Raw genomic sequence first — 20,328 nt, 5'->3', positions numbered from 1 at the left:
TGATTTGTGTAATCTAAAATTACATGGTCAAGTCGTTAGAAGCTGGATGAAGAAAACATAATTTTTCTAAAAATTCCGACTCTTTTAGATCTGAAATGAGTTTCTTATTTCTTCTTACAAGTCATCTGTAGGTCTGAAAAAATGATTAAACAAAATCGGAACTGTTTTATATAAAGATAAAGAGTATTCATGATTCTGGGAGACCAGTAAAGTGGAAGGGCTGATATTTCACAAATTAGTGTCTTTCATCTGGTGATAAAAGAATATATGAGAATAGCTGGCAAATAAATTTTCTAACAGCGGCTGTTGGATCCGAATTGGCGTAATGGATCGTATAATACTTTGCAGTTGAATAATTTTCCAATAATAATCTACAATATGCGACTTGCGATTAAGCTGAAATGTTTACAACCGTCAAGAAGTTCGGTGGACTCTGTATCGTGACAAGCAACGCGGTATGATGGATGCGGATAATTTGTGATGGGAGCTTATGACGAAGATCAATCAGCGTGAAGCACGCATTTTATTTTCCAAAGTCAGTCGCGATACGGTAAAGCACGACTCTAAAAATTTCCGAAGACACGAATAGCGGAGAACGAGAAATTGGAATCGGCTTGATGACTTAGGCAAGTATTTACTTCCTTTTACCGGCCGTGATAGCAGCAACAATAGAAATTGCAACTCGCGCCGCAATTTCGCCACTTTCTATACGTTGCAGGATCGACAAGTCCACCGTTTTCCGGGAAAATCACATTGACGGAAGTTGATGTATAATCTTGACATCGCGTTACCATTCAATCGGAAGATAATTACTCGAGGTACCGCGACACGTGTGACATGACTTCATAATTATCTTATCAACATCGCTGCGATATCGACTAAATCGGCGTTCTCTGCCACGAGTAGATTGTCACCGTGCGTCTCGATTCGTTGATTACCGCGTATAAGTTTGCGGCTTGGTTCTACCTCAAAACTAGTTGTCTCTCAATGTCAGCCATGGACGTGGAAGGAAAAATAGCTCTGGTGACCGGGGCCGCCAGCGGAATAGGTTTCGCCTACGCGAAGGAACTTTTGCAAAATGGAGCCAAAGTGAGCTTTCGTTAAACTGAGACTGTAATATCGGTAAGCTTGAGTCTAACACGGTGATGTTAAAAATCAACAGCACGTTGCGATTCTCGATTTGGCAAGTTCGAGCGGCTCGGAATCGGCGAATAAATTGAACGGAGAATTTGGAAATGGAAAAGCAACCTTCATCCGGTGCGACGTGACGAAGGCTCAGGAATTTGAAGGTAATCGATCAACGCTTGAAACTTTAACCGTTCCGCCGTTTTTCTCGAGTCTATATCTCATTACTTAAACCCGTAAGCTGCGTTCGCCAAGACTGTCAAGGAATTTGGCGGACTTGACATCGTCGTCAACAACGCTGGTATAATGGACGATGTGCGATGGGAACTCGAGATCAACATTAATCTGGTAAGTTGTGAACCGTCAACTATGTCCCGAGTATTTTACTGCCTAACCGATCATCGATATCGTTAAAATCGTTTTACAGACTGCGGTTGTTCGCGGAACTTTGCTGAGCTTTCAGTATATGGGAAAAGACAAAGGTGGCAAGGGTGGCGTTGTGGTGAACGTTGCATCGACCGCCGGCATAACACCAGCGATATATTTTCCAGTTTACAGTGGTACCAAGAATGCGGTAATCGGAGCGAGTCGATCGTTCGGGGTGAGATTAATATCCACGATATCAAAATTCGTACCGCTTTAGTTTTCCTCTGCGACTGTTTTGTTCATTTTTTTCTTGTACTTTTTTCTCATCTTCGCAGCATCCGTACCACTTTGAAAAATCGGCTGTTCGAGTGCTGACCATGTGTCCCCACATCACGCATACTCAATTGATAACCAAGGGTGCCGAACGAGCTCACATCGAAAACGAGGAGAAGGAAAAGCTTTCCGGATCCATGAAAACTCTCCCCATGCAAACGTTAGAACAATTTGACCTCAAGTTTATCGGAAAGTCTGGCAGACGCGCGAGGAGCGCAGGTTTTTAACGAACTTGACACTTTAATTGCTTGCTTTTTCAGGCCTGAAAGCGTCGCAAAGGGTGTTATCAAGATCATTAAAGTCGGGGAAAATGGAAGCGTGTGGATGGTTGCTGACGGAGAGCCGGCCTGCGAACTCGACTTTCCCAGCTTCCCTGTAAAGAAGTAAACGACTTGGGGATAGTAATAATTTGACTAAACTGTACGAGACTTGATCCAACCAATAAAAGAAAAAACTGTCATTGTTAAACTTTTGTAAAGCCAAAATATGGTCGAAAAGATAAGTAGCACAATATGCGGTTGCAAAATAGATAGAAGCAGCCAATAATCCACTAAGCCCAAGTCCAAACTCGACGCTTCTAATCTTACGTAATATTTTATCGGATAAAGATAACTAGGTACGTGTTGTTTACAAATCACCGACTTTTTTTTAATGGACTTCACTTGATTTGAACGGGGTGTGTTCTCAACGAGTTTTCTGACAGGAGAATTAAAATTCTCTTATTTCAAGATATCATTATCGTTATCTTCACACACACACACATCGGAGAGCCGGCGCTTCTGTCATTTAAATAGAAATCAGTGGTTTAGCCACCTTGGGCGTTACTGCAAAGAGTAACTAAATCTTATACAACAATTCCCCTAATTTCTAGAGAAGATTTGAAAATTAAATGCGATTCCGAAAGTAAGTTGGATCGAAAATACTAGTTGCTCTTGCTTACGTGTAAATTGGAAAAGTGATTGAAACATCCGATCGGAAGGTGAATATATTACGCAACTCGCAAAGTGCTACGATGTTAAAGTATATTTTATCTATTGCTATCCATCTATTTTATCTAGTTATTTCATTATTGTTATTATTGATTGAAGATCCGCATCATCACCGTGCGTTTACAAATTTTGATACGATGCCTCAATACATCAGGGGGGAAAGATTTTATATCAGAGTCGGAAATCAGAAATATTCATCGTGAGTCCCGCCATTCAGCTTTCAGACATGGACGTGAAAAATAAAATCGCTCTGGTCACCGGAGGTGCGAACGGAATAGGTTTCGCCTACGTCAGAGAACTCTTGAAGAACGGAGCTGCGGTAAGTTTCGAAATTTAAAACGAACGCCGACCGGAGTTCGACGGAAAATTGATCCGATTTCTCTCCGACAGCACGTGGCTCTTCTGGATCTGGCAAACTCGAACGGCGACGAATCCGCGAGAAAACTGAACGAGGAATTCGGAGCGGATCGAGTGCTCTTCGTCGTCTGCGACGTGACGAAGTCGGAGGAATTCGAAGGTAACTTGCCGCGCAATAAGCGAAGCTAGTCTCGAGTCACGATCGACTGTAAAACCTGACCAATGAAATTATGAATCAGCGGCGTTCGCCACGACCGTCAAAGAGTTCGGCGGCCTCGACATCGTCATCAACAACGCTGGAATAATGGACGACGCGAGATGGGAGCTCGAGATCGCGATAAACTACGTGAGTCGATGAACCCTAGAGATTCGGGAAGAACACTTGGGAGAATCTCACCCGAGTCGCCTCGCAGATTTACGACAACCGTCTTCCTTTCACAGACCGCCGTCGTCCGCGGAACTCTGCTCGGCTACCGGTACATGGGTAAGGACAAAGGGAACAAAGGGGGCGTCATCGTCAACATATCATCACTCGCGGGCCTGATCACGGGTCCGAGCTTTCCCGTGTACATCGCGACGAAGCACGCAGTCATCGGCCTGACTCGATCGTTCGGGGTAATGTGTTCACAAAAATATTCTCACCCTCACATTGCAAAGTCCTCGGGTCGTCGCAAGCCACGATATACCTACGCGCGTATAAAGGGGTTGAACCAAAGATGCTTTTTCCGATTCCATACAGCTGCCTTATCACTTCGAGAAGACAGGAGTTCGCGTTATCTCGATGTGCCCATCCTTTACCGACACGCAACTGATAACGCAATGCGTTGGACGGACCCTGGACAGCGTGGAGCAGGAAGAAATCGACGAAACGTTCTCCACTTTCACTCTGCAAAGGTCAGTAGCCATTTTTTACAGCGCCGTATCTCTTTCTGGACTTACATCGACTGACCCTATCGTACATTAACAATAACATTTTATGCCGCAGACCGGAGAGCGTTGCTGTAGGTGTTCTGCACGCCATACGTGTTGGCGAGAATGGCAGCATCTGGATCGTGGACAAAGGGCAACCGGCATTTGAAGTACAGATGACCGATCGACCGGTGAAAAAGGTTTCCGCCTGAGGCCAGCGACTATTCGGGCGATCGTCTTGATGTCGATGAAAAGAAAACAAGAAAAGAAACGTCACGTCAATTTTCTTTCAATTTATTTGCTTCTGTGGCAGCTTATGTAAATAAATTGAAAATTCATTATCTTCGAATAAATACGATTCTCAAGTGACAAGCTCTGTAAATCCTTATTCATCTTTGATTGCAACCAAAAACGCCGAATGAACTTTCGTCGACCAGACGACAAGGGAACACCTTTTAGAACGCTGAAATTTTTTCACCATACAAACCATGGTCGTACAATTTAACGTAAGGTGTACGGTAGAGTTAATAAATTGCGTAAAACGCGTCGATTTTCCCAAATTTTAACGCAATTCATATTTTTCTCAGACGCTTTGGTCGGAATTCGAAGGACCAATTTGGGTAGATGGAAAGATGATTAGCGATCACTGTGAGACCTTCTTTGATAGTGGATATAAAAATTACCATAGCTAGTAACTGCCAAGCTAAATGATTTTCAAGTGAAAAGGGGTGAATCTTGAAAAGCCGAAATATTGTCGAAAAGGCAAGTTAACCGATAAACGGTACAAAAAAAGGAACGAAGAAGAGTTCTAGGGATTTTTCTTGAGCTCAAAATACGGAGCTTCTCATCACTGGTTCAAATTTGACAGCTTATACTTCACTACGGCTCTGAAATAATGATCGAGTAATTCATTTACATTTCAATGTACAAGATCAACCTGTCGTTGAAACTCCAACGGAGGAAAAGGAAGATTAATATTTAAGGCAAAATACACAGCAGGTTTCATTTGTTGTGACATTTCACTCATCAATCTGTTGATGTATTCAATTTTATCCGGAGCGAAGAGAGGCTTACGAGATAAACCGACATATCAAAGGTTTTTAGGTCCAGATCCATGATCCATAATCCATGATCCATAATCCAGAGATCTGATACTTTAGGCTACTTGTCCGTTAGCGGGCACAATTAACGTTCCTACTCTTGGATAATATTTTATCAGTTGAAGATAACTAGGCAGGAGATTACAAATAGCTAACGCTGTTTCAGTTGTGTTAATTGATTAAGCAGGGTGTGACCGCAACAAGTGAGTACAGATGGTTTATGAATTAGACATTACATACCGTTTTTGGTAAACTAATTTTGATTGTTTGATTTCTTCGCGCAGAATTTAAGACACACAGTTTTTAATCGATGTACATTTTTAATAATTATTAATGTTAGTTCAATATACTTCAAGTAAAAATATTTCCCTGCTTCAAATCTGTTCCTACATTTCATTACGCAACCTTGTGTTGATAAAGTGACTACATTGATTTAATCTAAAGGTGATTAAAATTGTTCATAACATACGATGCAGGTATTGAATCGATATCACTGTGTTGCCAAATTCTCGATTGCAGGGAAATACATTTTTTCAAACATGGAGATACAGAACAAAATTGCGCTGGTTACCGGAGGCGCCAACGGCATAGGCTTCGCCTACGTCAGGGAACTATTGCGAAACGGGGCTGCGGTAAGTCGTGACGGTAAAAATATGACCAACGTAACAAATAATACGATTCAGCCAGCGAAGTCTATTAACGGTTAAACTTCCATTCGCGCAGCACGTGGCGATTCTCGATTTGGCGAATTCGAAGGGGGATGAATCGGCGAAAAAACTGAACGCCGAATTCGGATCCGACCGGGCAATTTTTATCGTCTGCGACGTGACGAAGCAACAGGAATTCGAAGGTAAGGTTCGTTCCTCATAGATATCTAGATTAAAACGTCATTTCGACCGAACCATAACGTTTTTCAATCAAACTTGCAAAGATGCGTTCGCCAAGGTCGTCAAGGAGTTCGGTGGACTCGACATCGTGATCAACAACGCCGGAATAATGGACGACGCGCGGTGGGAGCTCATGATCGAGATCAACATAGTAAGCGTGTACATAAAATATCGTCAATCAGCAATCAAACTCCTCTACTTTCGATCGGATTCTCACCTTACAATTCTTCCAGACAGCCGTGGTGCGTGGTACTTTGCTGGCCTTCCGGTACATGGGAAAAGACAAGGGTGGCAAAGGAGGAACCCTCGTCAACGTTTCCTCTGCTGCCGGTCTGGCGCCGGCAATGCCTTTCCCCATTTACGTTGGTACAAAACACGCCGTAGTTGGTATCAGTCGCTCGTTCGGGGTAAGATTGCAACAAAGAAAATTACAGTGAGATTTTGCAACGCGCCAAACATATTGGATCTACACTGCAAACGCAAATTTAGCACATTGAGAAAAGCGCACACTGGATACGGCTCCTCGTTAATCTCTCTCCCGATTCCAACAGCACCCGTATCACTACGACAAATCGGGAGTTCGAGTCCTGACGATGTGCCCGGGTGGCACGGAAACGCAGCTGGTTACGAAAGCTGGCGGACGAATGTTGGATATGGTTGAACCACAAGAGCTCTTTGATCTCCTCGGCGGCATCCCCATTCAACAGTTCGTATACACAGTAGAACCCTGCTAACGTCAGTCGTTCGGTCGACGTCCTCCCCTCTCTTTTTTTCCGCGCATGCGCGCGCCGCCGTTTCGGTCACGTGAGCGGCGCAGCTTTGCATATTCTTTGAAGAGGAGGGCGAAACGCTCGCGGGTTTCATTCTGCGAAGAAAAAGCATGAGTAGGAGTCAAACCGCTGATCCACGGACCGAACCGATATACAAAATTATTTCACTCACAATTATCCTGCACAAAATTATTTATTCCGCACTTACTGTTTTAACAGCTGATAACAATTCTGTGAAAAATTATCCTACACGGACATAATTACGAATCGCGAAATTATGTATGTAATAAATAATATTCAGGCGCCTGCAATTTCAACAATTGTGTGCAAACAATGCTGGGCTGTAGGTTTGCACAGTTCCTTGCGTTGTGTGTACCTCGAGTTGTTGCGAATATGCATATAACCTCGGATTTATCATTGTCTTTTATGACAACTTTTATGACTATTTTATATATATATATATTTTTTTATTTTTTTGAGGTAATTGCTACGGGTATTATTTATCATGGCATAAATTCTGTCCTACATAATTATCTGACGCGTGAATTTTGTGCAGAATAATTTTACTGATGATCATTCTGCACAAAATAATTTTGGAAACGATCGGCTTGCGTAATATACTAGCATCTAAGATTTGAAACAAAAATTGGACTCAATCTCTCTCGTGAAAATTTGGACAACCAATTGTTGCTACAAAAACTAATCAGTAGGGATTCCGTCCGTTTTTTAGCTCTTTGCGCCTGCAACAGAATTTCAGACACATTAATTGACTGAAAAATGGCTCGAGCTAAATTTCACGATCATTCTTGCTGACGACGATATTTCGTTCCTCAGACCAGAGAGCGTGGCGAAGGGCACGATGGAAATCATAAAGGTTGGCAAAAGCGGAAGTGTGTGGCTCGTTAACAACGGGGAACCGGCTTGCGAGGTCGACATTCCTGACTTACCGGTGACGAAGGCTTCGGCGTGAAGGTGAAAGCTTATTGATTTCAGTTGTACGCCTGCATTGATGCAGGGCGAATAAAACGATCAAGAATGACATCGAGCGGAAAAATTTCTTAACCCTGATCTACTTCATTGTTAAATCGTTTACAATGTACGAAATCACGTACACCTGTGATGGACAAGTATTCTAATACGAAGATTAGGTTTAAGTACATCATATTTATAAATAGTTTATCAACCGTAGAAGGTTACATGAAACCATCTTTCGGATAGCTGTCGAAGTTGCCGGATTATTCAAGGCCAGGCTTATCTGGCTGTTATTGTCGGTGATTTTATGGAAGAATAGTGACTTGTCATCGCGAAATCTCTAACTCGATTATGCGGATGAGTTGGCAGAAATTTGGATACCAATACGAACACATATTTGGATTGAAAACGATGATAAATTTCTAGTCAATCTTTCAAGCGTTGCGGTACAGGTTGTTAAATTACCGTCATAATTAGCTCGGTCAAAGGTAGCGAGTGAAAGATATCGACGAATCAGCTTTCGCGATTTTTTCTTGCGTGAGAAATAATCTCAATTAAGCACATAATTGGCCTCTTTGACTCGATAATTTATCGAAAATTGCATGTAATGAATTTCCGTTAGGTCATCTCGGTGCTCAATTTATGTTTTTCAAAATTTTCAAGACAAAATTGCGGCGAATGCGTTCTCCGGTAATTGACATTGCACAATGTCGAAGGAGAAACACGCGAAGGAAATTAGATGGTTCGTGCTTTTCACCTCCGTGTCTCCTCGAATTACAGAGAGTAAAAATAATAATCGGTGTATGACGGGGCAGAAAATGCATGTAAACAAATCGCGACATTCCGACCTTCGTTTCACCCGCGGGCCACTATCAATCATCTTCGAGCATTGTTTCTTTTTCTCCAAACTTGAATCGGCCCTTTCACACACGCTTAAATTTATCTCCGGAAGGCCGATCGTGTTCCGTTCACCGGATGGCCTGCAGGTGGGGAAATTGCGAAGTGTTCAACGCACAGGATGGATTACTCAGCGAGGAGGCGGTCCGATGGAAAATGTCCGTCGTTCCCCCCATATCATCTTGGTAGATAAGTTCCGAGACGAGTGACCAGCAATACAATAAACCGCTGAGATCCGCTCTCGCTACTTCGCTTTATCGATTACTGCGTAGTTATTCGCTTGGACTTGAACTGACCAGTGCAAATATCAGTGAGTACAGAACACCGATTAACGTGAAATTCGATTGAGGAAATCGATGGACTAAGGCGTGATGAATGCGAAAATAATTCTGACAACAGAGGGATCGGTCTGCTTTCGATGTTTGAAAATTTGCCGTGGTTTTTTAATATAAATATTTCTGTAGAAATATACGAATGAGAGATCGAATTTTATCAATCTACTGGTAAATAATCGAAGAGAAATATAGTGATCGTTGAAAAGGGCGACATTCAATTCAATTTCGATTTGTGATTGTTAACGAACCTTTGTATTCATATTTTAGCCAGCTCCGTTCGATCTCACATCGTTGATCACGCACTATGTAGCGTAAATATAAGTATTACACAACTTTGTTATCTGACGTTTATCAACGGCTGATAATTTCACGACCTTATAAACGATCGTGCGTTCTGCCTGCAAATGTTTCAGAAATGGCGATAGAAAATAAAATTGCTTTGGTAACCGGAGGGGCGAACGGAATTGGCCTGGAATACGTCAAAGCACTACTGCGAAATGGGGCTGCGGTAAGTTTGAGAATATAGTATAGTCATAAAAAAAGGTTGTTAGATCGAATCACTGGAAGGCGTCTGACGAAGAACCGGTTCTCTATCCGTAGCACGTTGCTATCCTTGATTTGGCGAACTCGAACGGTGACAAAGTGGTGAGCAAACTCAACGAGGAATTCGGAAAGGGCAAGGTAATCTTCATCGTCTGCGACGTGACGAAACCGGAAGATCTGGAAGGTAATTGAGTTGAGAGTTAAAGAAAACAAAAAGTGACCCGCATAATCCAACACTTTGGACCGTTTGACTGTTGAAGCTGGATTCGCCAAGACTGTCAAGGAATTCGGCGGACTCGACATCGTCATCAACAATGCCGGTATAATGGACGACTCACGGTGGGAACTCATGATCGACATCAATCTGGTAAGCTGGATTAAAGGCGGACAAAACTTTCGAGTTGTCGAAGTTTTTACCAAAGAACGAAATTTTTATCGTCAATTTTCGCATCACAGAACGCCGTCGTACGCGGAGTACTGCTGGGCTTGAAGTACATGGGAAAAGATAACGGTGGAAAAGGAGGAACCATCGTCAACATCGCTTCGATAGCTGGTCTTGTACCAGTTACTATTTTCCCGATCTACGCTGCTACCAAACACGCCATTATCGGCCTAAGTCGGTCATTCGGGGTAAGAATGGGAACAAAAAACATTCGAAATTGAAATGGGTTTGAGGTACGGTGATAGTGTCCTGATGTAACGGGTGAATATATTCTGATTCAGCAACCGTATCACTACGAGAAAAGTGGTGTAAGATTTGTAACGGTATGTCCAAGCGCCACGAACACCCAACTGATAACCAAAAGCGGTGGACGGATCCTGAAGGGTGTCGTCGACGAAAAGGAACACTCAAGAATGCTTCCCCATTTTGGAGATCAATCGTCAGTATAATCGTTCTCTATCACTACTCGACTCGTCGACTTTGATAGCAATCGACCCCGGTAATCTGACCTTTGATTTAACTTTCCAGGCCGGAGTTTGTCGCCAATGAAGTGATGAAGATGATTCGAAACGAGAAGAACGGCAGCGCGTGGCTAGTTGCCAATGGGGAACCAGCGTATGAGGTGGATATCCCTAACACGCCTGTGAGGAAGGCTTAAGATATCTTCATGGAACTCTTTGACTTAGCGATATTATGTCATGCTTAAGTAACTACTTGAATAAAGAGATTTTTGTTTACCCACATGTAACGGCTGCGTAGCCTGAATTGTTGACACTTCGTGAGTAGACGCTTGGAAATTGAATAAGTTAACATGCTTGAATAGCAAATAAGGGGAACGCAAAACTGACTGAAGTGTACGAAGAGTTTTGTGGATTATTTAAGTTGTAAAAAGCGTCACCTTGAAGCTTACTAGAATCATTTAGCTTTGGGGTTAACTACTTTCAAGGATGAAAAAACCTGTTTCACTACCTCGTTTCGTGAAAATATTCATCATTATCATTTTCAAGGTGAAACTCGAAGCTTGTAAAAGCGACGATGCACGTGCACGTTTGGAGTTGTATAACCGTAGGTTATTCTTAAAGGTTTTGAATCGTTATTAGATACAGCAGTGTGATATAATTTGGATCTTTACTACTCGCACAGCTAATTACATTGATCATATCTGCGCGATGATGTAAGAAAAAATTGTTGACAGCTAGGTTATAGATAAAGAAGTTAATGTGTTTCATATTGCGTATCGATAGCCTCGTGGTTATCATACAATGCAGGGTCGAGGCCAAGAGTATAAAAGTCTCGTCTCTGCTAGCGAAACCATTAATTTAGTCGCAGAAAAATTAGGAAGCAGACCGAGTAAGTTACTTCAGTTGATAATGAACACTTGACGGTATTCAACCCGAGTTGTTCTCAGGTTGCCAAAGTGTTCGAGACTCTATCATGCGTTTATCGTCATACAGTGAAATCGTACATTGCCATCCACGACATATCCGAAAAATGATTGACGCTTTATTCTCATGTTCACGTAGAAATGTTCACGATTAAGAATAAATCCGTTCTGATCACTGGAGGGGCTAACGGACTTGGCTTTGCCTACGCTACGGAACTTTTGCGAAATGGAGCCGCGGTAAGTTTCGCGCACCTCACTAAAATTCAATGGCTCAAGTAAGACAAGTGCGAGTTTATTTTTTTGCCAACAGCGAGTGGCGGTTCTCGATTTGAAGAACTCGAACGGAGAAGAAGCGGAGAAGAAGCTTAACAGTACGTCCGGAAATGGAAAGGCGCTCTTCATCGTGTGCGACGTGACAAAACCCGAGCAGCTGGAAGGTAATTCAAAAGTCTTTTATCCAAACCTGTGGAAAAATTTACACTGACCGTAACGACATGCTTTTCTAATCGACATTCAAAGCTGCGTTTGCCAAGACCGTCAAGGAGTTCGGTGGACTCGACATCGTGATCAACAACGCCGGAATAATGGACGACGCGCGGTGGGAGCTCATGATCGACATTAATTTGGTGAGATGTTATCTGCCATATCATGCCGTATGTGCTCAAGCATGGATTAGATAATCATCAGAATTTAGCAGGTTCAATACAATCAAGCATGGACCAAGTAATTATCCGAGGCATAAAAGGGGTCCGCTAATCAATAAAAAACATTGGATCCTACAGTTTTCACAAGCATATGAATTAGATCGTGCTGATCACCTTAGTGATACTTCAATTGTGGCCATATTCATTGGATGCATTTGAAAGCCATCGTCGCGAGTGGCACACATGCTTCACAATTCACGTGAACACTGAAACACTAATTTTCAAACAATCGAGTGTACCAAGTATTGAACAATTTTTGTCTCGCAACTTGCTCAATGTCGGGTTTCAGTCATGGATAGGACAATGGATGAGAGAAGAAGGCATATATATTGTAAGGAAGTAGATAATAATTAGGGTGTTTTACAAAAGATATTTAACATACGTATTTTTATGCTCAAGTGAAACTTTACTTTTTCTTTTTTTTTTTTTTTTCGACACACCCCAGCTGACTTTTCGTACGTTGTTCCCTAATATCGTTGACACGATCCTATCACCTTTTCCTGATACAGACAGCCTTGACTCGCGGAACGTTGCTGGGGCTTAAATACATGGGAAAAGACAACAACGGCAAGGGAGGAGTAATCGTGAACGTATCTTCAGTTCTCGGCCTGATGCCAATTGAAATTTTCCCCATCTACACCGGGACCAAACACGCGGTCGTCGGTCTGACGCGATCATTTGCGGTAAAGAGTGAAAGTTGAAAATGTTTTTGGTATTTCGTCTGGGTTTGATGCTCATTTTCCTGTCAATCCAGAAACCATATCACTACGATAGGACCGGTGTAAGAATGCTGACCGTCTGTCCGGGCGCTGCGGATACTCAACTGCTTACCCAATGCGATGGACGAACGTTGGACTGCATCAGCTTGGAAGCGATCCAACAAATTAAGGCGGCCTACCCAGTAATATCGTGCGTATTCTTTCGTCCAATTTCTCATTATCACGATACCAGAGAGAGTGACATTTCTAGTTGAGATCGTTCCACAGCCCGTGACCGTTTCCAATTCCTATCCCTAACGAAAAGTACGGTTCTGAGTATAAGATGAAAATAAGTTTTATAGCGGAAATCAGACAAGTCCGTTATGTTTCACTCTGATTTTTAAGTAGTCGAAAACTATTTTCCCGTTTGGCAGAAAGAATTATGTAAACTGAACAACAAGATTTAATGACGTATAATAACCGGAAAATTCTCGATCGGCAAACTATGATCACGACAAATGGATACTTGTGCCATATTTCTTTCTGGTTTCAAGGATATTTAAACCGTTACCGTAACGATACCCCTTTTATCAGTATATTCCAGTGTAGATACTGGATAGGAAATGCTTGTCAATTTTGAAACGTTGCTGTTTCCTCAGGACCGATGAAGCCGCGAAGGGTATGATTCACGTTATCCAAAAGGCGGAAAATGGCGGCGTGTGGATCATCGAATCCGGGAAACCGCCTTACGAAGCTGCGGTTTCCGATTATCCCACCGCGAAGATCCCGACTGAAGGATAAATCGATCGATTCGAGCTGAAGAGCACATGCCAATTCACCCGGTGAAAATGAATAGATTCAAATCAGACGCTGCCGTAATTTTCGAAGTAAATTTTAATCGAACCCAAACGAAAATTGTCTAATAGTTTGATAGTCAAATACCTACATCAAATTTTCTCGCTTCAAACGAATCCGGACTAATTTCTTTTTACTGAGTATCGCCTTAATCTTTCTAACAATTGAATACGAAATATTTACACGTAATATGAATTGAATTCTCATTATTCTTCCTTCTCGTTATACCCGATTGGTAAGTACTTCAAAAATCTTTTTATTTACGAATGTTTGAAATGAAAATAAGTACGTATATTGTGTGTATAATACATTTTAAGTTCTAAACTAAACTAAGTACGTGTCCACATATTTTAAAATAGCAGTGATCTGATACGTAGACAAACTATGATTATAACAAATGGATTCTCTGCTAAAAATACGTTCTATTATACTGTGGGACAAGATAATCCACGTGCGTCGCAAGAATGAAAAATATGCAATAAATTTCGAGTTCAAGCGATTAGAACGATGAGAAAACTTTGTTTTACGTTTGCGTTTTTCAAACTTTGCAAAGTTTTTACAACAAACTCTAGGAACACGTGTTGGATCAATAGTTTCTTGTAATAAGGCTGATAGTAATGAACTCACTCGGTGAGCCGTATAATTTAGTAGTTTCAAGATCGTTAATTATAGAGTTTAGTTATTTTTTTTCTTTGTTTGTTCACGATGTAACGTAGCAACGTGTGCGAATAAGAATGTTAAATATAGTTACAGTACATCGCGTATCATCGGACGATGCAGCGCGAACGCGTGAGTTGCAACATTGTACGTATACCGTTCTATATATTTTATCAGGATAAACTAAGAACATATTTTCCGTTGCGCGTCTAGGCGATAAGATATTCCATAATTTTCTTTCGCGACATTCTTAAAAAATATCCATCTATCTGTTATAATATGACTGACGGCCCCGCCATTATATCAGATACGCGAAACGTACGGTTGTCTATATTATACGTTGTCACGTGACACGTGGAATTCGAAAGGAAAATATATACCGCAAGTATACATCCATGCCCAGATTAGACAAAATTCTAACATGTGTAATAAAATATACATGCATATATATTTTGAACTATGGTTTCTTCTTTTTATTTATTTTTTCCTTATCTCAAATTCATGTTCTCAATGCAGATGTTTTTGGATTCCAATTCAATTTCACCTGGAGCGAAGAGTGGCGAAGAAACTACATGTCACGGGCTTGATATCTTAGACCAAGAAATGACCTTGGAGGTTCCAGCAGAATCCATGATTCGGATACTTTAGGCTACTTATCCGTTAGCGGGCACAATTAACGTTCCTACTCTTGGATAATATTTTATCGGTTGAAGATAACTAGGCAGGAGATTACAAATAGCTAACGCTGTTTCAGTTGTGTTAATTGATTAAACCGGGTGTGACCGCAACAAGTGAGTACAGATTATTTATGAATTACACATTTTATTACCTCTTTGGTAAACTAATTTTGAATCTTTGATTTTTTCGCGCAGAATACAAGACACTCAGTTTTTATCCAATCTGCATTTTTAATAATTATTGATGTCAATTCAATATACCTCAAGTCAAAATATTTGACTGGTTCAAATCTGTTTCGATGACATCAACTTAATCTAGATTCGATTGAAATTGTTCATGACATATAAAGCAGGTATTGAATCGATATTACTGAGTTGCCAAATTCGAACGACATTGCAAGAAAATTTCTTTTTTTCAGACATGGAGATACAGAAAAAAATTGCATTGGTAACCGGAGGGGCCAACGGCATAGGCTTCGCCCACGTCAGGGAACTATTGCGAAACGGAGCTGCGGTAAGTAGTGACGGTAAAAATACGACCAACGTAACAAATAATACGATTCAGCCAGCGAAGTCTATTAACGGTTAAACTTCCATTCGCGCAGCACGTGGCGATTCTCGATTTGGCGAATTCGAAGGGGGATGAATCGGCGAAAAAACTGAACGCCGAATTCGGATCCGACCGGGCAATTTTTATCGTCTGCGACGTGACGAAGCAACAGGAATTCGAAGGTAAGGTTCGTTCCTCATAGATATCTAGATTAAAACGTCATTTCGACCGAACCATAACGTTTTTCAATCAAACTTGCAAAGATGCGTTCGCCAAGGTCGTCAAGGAGTTCGGTGGACTCGACATCGTGATCAACAACGCCGGAATAATGGACGACGCGCGGTGGGAGCTCATGATCGAGATCAACATAGTAAGCGTGTACATAAAATATCGTCAATCAGCAATCAAACTCCTCTACTTTCGATCGGATTCTCACCTTACAATTCTTCCAGACAGCCGTGGTGCGTGGTACTTTGCTGGCCTTCCGGTACATGGGAAAAGACAAGGGTGGCAAAGGAGGAACCCTCGTCAACGTTTCCTCTGCTGCCGGTCTGGCGCCGGCAATGCCTTTCCCCATTTACGTTGGTACAAAACACGCCGTAGTTGGTATCAGTCGCTCGTTCGGGGTAAGATTGCAACAAAGAAAATTACAGTGAGATTTTGCAACGCGCCAAACATATTGGATCTACACTGCAAACGCAAATTTAGCACATTGAGAAAAGCGCACACTGGATACGGCTCCTCGTTAATCTCTCTTCCGATTCCAACAGCACCCGTATCACTACGACAAATCGGGAGTTCGAGTCCTGACGTTGTGCCCGGGTGGCACGGAAACGCAACTGGTTACGAAAGCTGGCGGACGAATGTTGGATATGGTTGAACAACAAGAGCTCTTTGATCTCCTCGACAGCATCCCCATTCAACGGTTCGTATACACAGTAGAACCCTGCTAACGTCAGTCGCTCGGTCGACGTCCACCTCCCCTCTCTTTCTTTCCGCGCATGCGCGCGCCGCCGTTTCGGTCACGTGAGCGGCGCGGCTTTGCATATTCTTTGAAGAGGAGGGGGAAACACTCGCGGGTTTCATTCTGCGAAGAAAAAGCATGAGTAGGAGACAAACCGCTGATCCACGGACCGAACCGATATACAAAATTATTTCACTCGCAATTACCATGTACAAAATTATTTCACACGTACCGCAAGCGCGCACATTTGTAGAAGACTATTTGAAACCAAAATTGGACCCGATCGCTTTCGTGGAAATTTGGACGACCAATTGCTGCTACAAAAACTAATCAGTGGAAATTCTTTCTCTTATTTTATGTTTCCTCAATTCTTTTGCTTCTAACAGAATCTCCGACTCGAGCTAAATTTCGCGATCATTTTTACTGACGACAATGTCTCGTTCCTCAGACCAGAGAGTGTGGCGACGGGCATGATTGAAATCATAAAAGCTGGCAAAAGTGGAAGTGTCTGGATGGTCGACAACGGAGAACCGGCTTGGGAGGTCGACATTCCCGAATATCCGGTGAAGAAGGCTTCGACGTGAGGGTGAAAGCTTATCGACTTCGGTTGTACGCCGGCATTGATGCAGGGCGAAAGAAACGATCATGAATGACACCGAGCGGAAAATTTTTTAACCCCGACCTACTTCATTGTTAAATCGTTTACGATGTACGAAATCACATGTACCTCAAATGGATTAGCATATTCTAATACAAAGTTTAGATTCGAGTACACAATCTCGAATAGCGAATAAGATAATATTTCAGAATTTTTGTTTCTTTTACTTTGGAGTCGGTATCGACGGCATCGAGCAAAGAGTCGACGATGAGTTCAGCAATCTTATTGAATGACAAATAGAGACGATTTTGAAGAAAGAACGTCGAAGCCAATAACCAAATATAAATAATTTTCGATTGAATCGAACATTTTTTCCCGATTAATCGACTGACTCGATTATTTTTCCCTCACAATCAGTTTTTGTTTTTCACTCCAATGAACGACGCAATGCAATATCAATTTATGTGATTAGAGTATCGATTACTATCATTGTCTTACTAACTAAGTAACTATCTGATGTGATAAATGAAGGATAAATGAATATTTTTACCTGAAATTGAAAAATATTTTGGATGAAACTATAAATTATCAATAATCTTTACCGCTATCAAGACAACGTATTGAAATTTACAAATGTTTGTTTCATATGCGCCGTTTCAAAGAAATGAGAAGTAATCGGTTAATCGATTAACTTTTACCGATTCAATCGATTGATAGATTACTTCCGTTATTCTTCCTTACAGTTATACCCAATTGGTAAGTACTTCGGTTATGTATCGATGCGTGAAATTGTTTTTAAACTGTTTTTTTTTTCTAACATTTACAATTTCGAAGGATATACATCACCTGCACGATGAAACTTGATGCAAATACGACACGTGAGAAAAGAAACAACGGAATAACAGGTAACATCGTGTAAGAAAAATGTAATTATACTCATACTTAGACATGAAAATCCTCCAGTTGAAACGTAATGGAATTGCAGGGAGTTATTTATACAGGTACAATATTAGGTATTTACACGTACGAGTCTGAGTGATAAATATAAAAAATCATTTACTTACGAATGTTTGAAATAAAAATAAGTACATATATTGTATGTATAATACATTTTAAATTCTAAACTAAACTAAGTACGTGTCCACATATTTGAAAATAGCAGTGATCTGATACGTAGACAAACTATGATTGTAACAAATGGATTCTCTGCTAAAAATACGTTCTATTATACTGTGGGACAAGATAATCCACGTGCGTCGCAAGAATGAAAAATATGCAATAAATTTCGAGTTCAAGCGATTAGAACGATGAGAAAACTTTGTTTTACGTTTGCGTTTTTCAAACTTTGCAAAGTTTTTACAACAAACTCTAGGAACACGTGTTGGATCAATAGTTTCTTGTAATAAGGCTGATAGTAATGAACTCACTCGGTGAGCCGTATAATTTAGTAGTTTCAAGATCGTTAATTATAGAGTTTAGTTATTTTTTTTCTTTGTTTGTTCACGATGTAACGTAGCAACGTGTGCGAATAAGAATGTTAAATATAGTTACAGTACATCGCGTATCATCGGACGATGCAGCGCGAACGCGTGAGTTGCAACATTGTACGTATACCGTTCTATATATTTTATCAGGATAAACTAAGAACATATTTTTCGTTGCGCGTCTAGGCGATAAGATATTCCATAATTTTCTTTCGCGACATTCTTAAAAAATATCCATCTATCTGTTATAATATGACTGACGGCCCCGCCATTATATCAGATACGCGAAACGTACGGTTGTCTATATTATACGTTGTCACGTGACACGTGGAATTCGAAAGAATAATACATACCGCAGGTATACATCCATGCCCAGATTAGACAAAATTCTAACATGTGTAATAAATTATACATGCATATATATTTTGAACTATGTTTTCTTCTTTTTACTTATTTTTTCCTTGTCTCAAGGTCAGCTTTATACGTGCAGTATTACACGTACACGAATTTATAAACGATTTAACGAGGGCGAGTTCACCAAAACTTGTTATTTTATATAAATTACACAGCAAAGCGAAGGCTCGAAAATATTCAACTCTACAGCAGAGCCCGATATCAAATTATCTCGAATCGAAACACTTCTATAATTTTTTTTTTTCTTTCTACTTAACGTACATCCTCAAAGTTGGCACGCAGGATCTTGTTACATACATATAACGAGACTGACTCGGATAGATTGTCTATGTACATTATAATTCAAATTATTTTTCTCGTTTTTTTTTCTTGTTATTTCCATACCAGGTAAATATTATATTTTTTTCTTAAGTAGAAACAAAGCATCACCGAAGACAAAAATATCCAGTATAGAATTGTCGTCCTTTTTTTTTGTTTCTCTTCTTAAGAAATCCTACAATTTTTCATCTCATCATTGCTTCTACTTTATAGGACCAAAATTATCATCAAGCTTCGAAGAAATTTTTACAACACTTTTTTTAATCAGGAATTCCCTTTTAAGGCATACAATATTACAGTATTATTTTAACTCCCAGAAAAATATTAACCAATTGTTTGCCGCGAAACGAGATAGACATGGTACGTGAGATACATCTTAGATGGATATATATTCGAAACTTGATCTTACGTATATATGTATAATATAAAATTTGTTCGGCAGTGTCGTTTTGAAAAATATAACTACGTAATGTAACCTTTCTTTTTTTTTTTTATTGATATTGAATTTTGTTCAAAAAATTGCTTGCGACTTGTATTCTTCTTTCAAACCATCCCCAAATTGCCTAGATTTGCAGATCGAAGTTCGTATTAAAATAATTCGTGAATTATTGGCGTGTATCATTTCTTTTCCCGTGAATCAATCAGCCATTACATACCCACGTATATTCCTTCCATATATATGCAATTTCGCACATATCTACTACCTGTACATATTATACACCTGAATTTTTTCTACCCTGATTGAAAATGGACGAAAAATTTTCCATTGCTTTTTCCACTCCGATCCTAACGTTGTGTCCTTTCAATTGAGAAATCATTGAAAAAATATATATCCACTCACTCGAAACTGAAATACGACAAAGATTCAACGAGTGATTCAAGACCAACTTACCGCGTTGATAGTTTGTTTGTAAATCGACTCGTAGACTTGTTCACAGTTATAGAATTATAGATTCATGTGTATACCTATATACAGAGATGTTTGACGGTCCGAAGTTTT

At 40.6% G+C, this 20,328-nt stretch overlaps 3 protein-coding genes across 3 annotated transcripts; all 3 read left to right on the top strand.

Annotated features, from left to right (window-relative positions):
• The first annotated feature begins 904 nt into the window (after nt 1-904).
• On the top strand, nt 905-4,439 carry LOC124223562 (uncharacterized). The gene is made up of 12 exons (XM_046635669.2): nt 905-1,089; nt 1,163-1,289; nt 1,367-1,473; nt 1,553-1,726; nt 1,827-1,984; nt 2,085-2,199; nt 2,968-3,132; nt 3,204-3,330; nt 3,410-3,516; nt 3,612-3,785; nt 3,910-4,064; nt 4,156-4,439. The coding sequence occupies exons 1-12, from the start codon at nt 988-990 to the stop codon at nt 4,289-4,291; spliced, it is 1,647 nt and encodes a 548-aa protein (XP_046491625.2). The 5' UTR covers nt 905-987; the 3' UTR covers nt 4,292-4,439.
• Nucleotides 4,440-5,310: 871 nt separating this feature from the next.
• LOC124223561 (uncharacterized) lies at nt 5,311-10,768 on the top strand. Its single transcript, XM_046635665.2, has 14 exons — nt 5,311-5,382; nt 5,699-5,811; nt 5,903-6,029; nt 6,111-6,217; nt 6,300-6,473; nt 6,618-6,772; nt 7,671-7,803; nt 8,895-9,015; nt 9,454-9,548; nt 9,641-9,767; nt 9,844-9,950; nt 10,040-10,213; nt 10,307-10,464; nt 10,554-10,768. Exons 2-14 carry the CDS (start codon nt 5,719-5,721, stop codon nt 10,681-10,683), a joined length of 1,701 nt encoding a protein of 566 aa, XP_046491621.2. The 5' UTR covers nt 5,311-5,382; nt 5,699-5,718; the 3' UTR covers nt 10,684-10,768.
• Nucleotides 10,769-11,247: 479 nt separating this feature from the next.
• LOC124223564 (uncharacterized) lies at nt 11,248-20,142 on the top strand. The gene is made up of 15 exons (XM_046635672.2): nt 11,248-11,375; nt 11,549-11,646; nt 11,720-11,846; nt 11,929-12,035; nt 12,214-12,444; nt 12,623-12,796; nt 12,868-13,022; nt 13,471-13,609; nt 15,087-15,114; nt 15,420-15,514; nt 15,606-15,732; nt 15,814-15,920; nt 16,003-16,176; nt 16,321-16,475; nt 16,963-20,142. Exons 1-15 carry the CDS (start codon nt 11,288-11,290, stop codon nt 17,096-17,098), a joined length of 1,941 nt encoding a protein of 646 aa, XP_046491628.2. The 5' UTR covers nt 11,248-11,287; the 3' UTR covers nt 17,099-20,142.
• Nucleotides 20,143-20,328: the final 186 nt, after the last annotated feature.

This window comes from Neodiprion pinetum, chromosome 7, assembly GCF_021155775.2.
Source record: "Neodiprion pinetum isolate iyNeoPine1 chromosome 7, iyNeoPine1.2, whole genome shotgun sequence".
Lineage (NCBI taxonomy): Eukaryota > Metazoa > Arthropoda > Insecta > Hymenoptera > Diprionidae > Neodiprion > Neodiprion pinetum.
This window is presented reverse-complemented; position numbering and strand designations above follow the sequence as displayed.

Excerpts from the sequence above, each read along its gene's own strand:
- LOC124223564 (XM_046635672.2), top strand. The coding sequence starts at position 11,288 with ATGCAGGGTCGAGGCCAAGAGTATAAAAGTCTCGTCTCTGCTAGCGAA. Across the intron at positions 15,515-15,605 it reads TATTGCGAAACGGAGCTGCG|CACGTGGCGATTCTCGATTT; the intron begins GTAAGTAGTGAC and ends CCATTCGCGCAG. Across the intron at positions 16,177-16,320 it reads GTATCAGTCGCTCGTTCGGG|CACCCGTATCACTACGACAA; the intron begins GTAAGATTGCAA and ends CGATTCCAACAG.
- LOC124223561 (XM_046635665.2), top strand. The coding sequence starts at position 5,719 with ATGGAGATACAGAACAAAATTGCGCTGGTTACCGGAGGCGCCAACGGC. Across the intron at positions 6,218-6,299 it reads TCATGATCGAGATCAACATA|ACAGCCGTGGTGCGTGGTAC; the intron begins GTAAGCGTGTAC and ends CAATTCTTCCAG. Across the intron at positions 7,804-8,894 it reads CGGTGACGAAGGCTTCGGCG|ATAAGTTCCGAGACGAGTGA; the intron begins TGAAGGTGAAAG and ends TCATCTTGGTAG.
- LOC124223562 (XM_046635669.2), top strand. The coding sequence starts at position 988 with ATGTCAGCCATGGACGTGGAAGGAAAAATAGCTCTGGTGACCGGGGCC. Across the intron at positions 1,290-1,366 it reads GAAGGCTCAGGAATTTGAAG|CTGCGTTCGCCAAGACTGTC; the intron begins GTAATCGATCAA and ends TAAACCCGTAAG. Across the intron at positions 2,200-2,967 it reads TCGACTTTCCCAGCTTCCCT|GGGGGAAAGATTTTATATCA; the intron begins GTAAAGAAGTAA and ends TCAATACATCAG.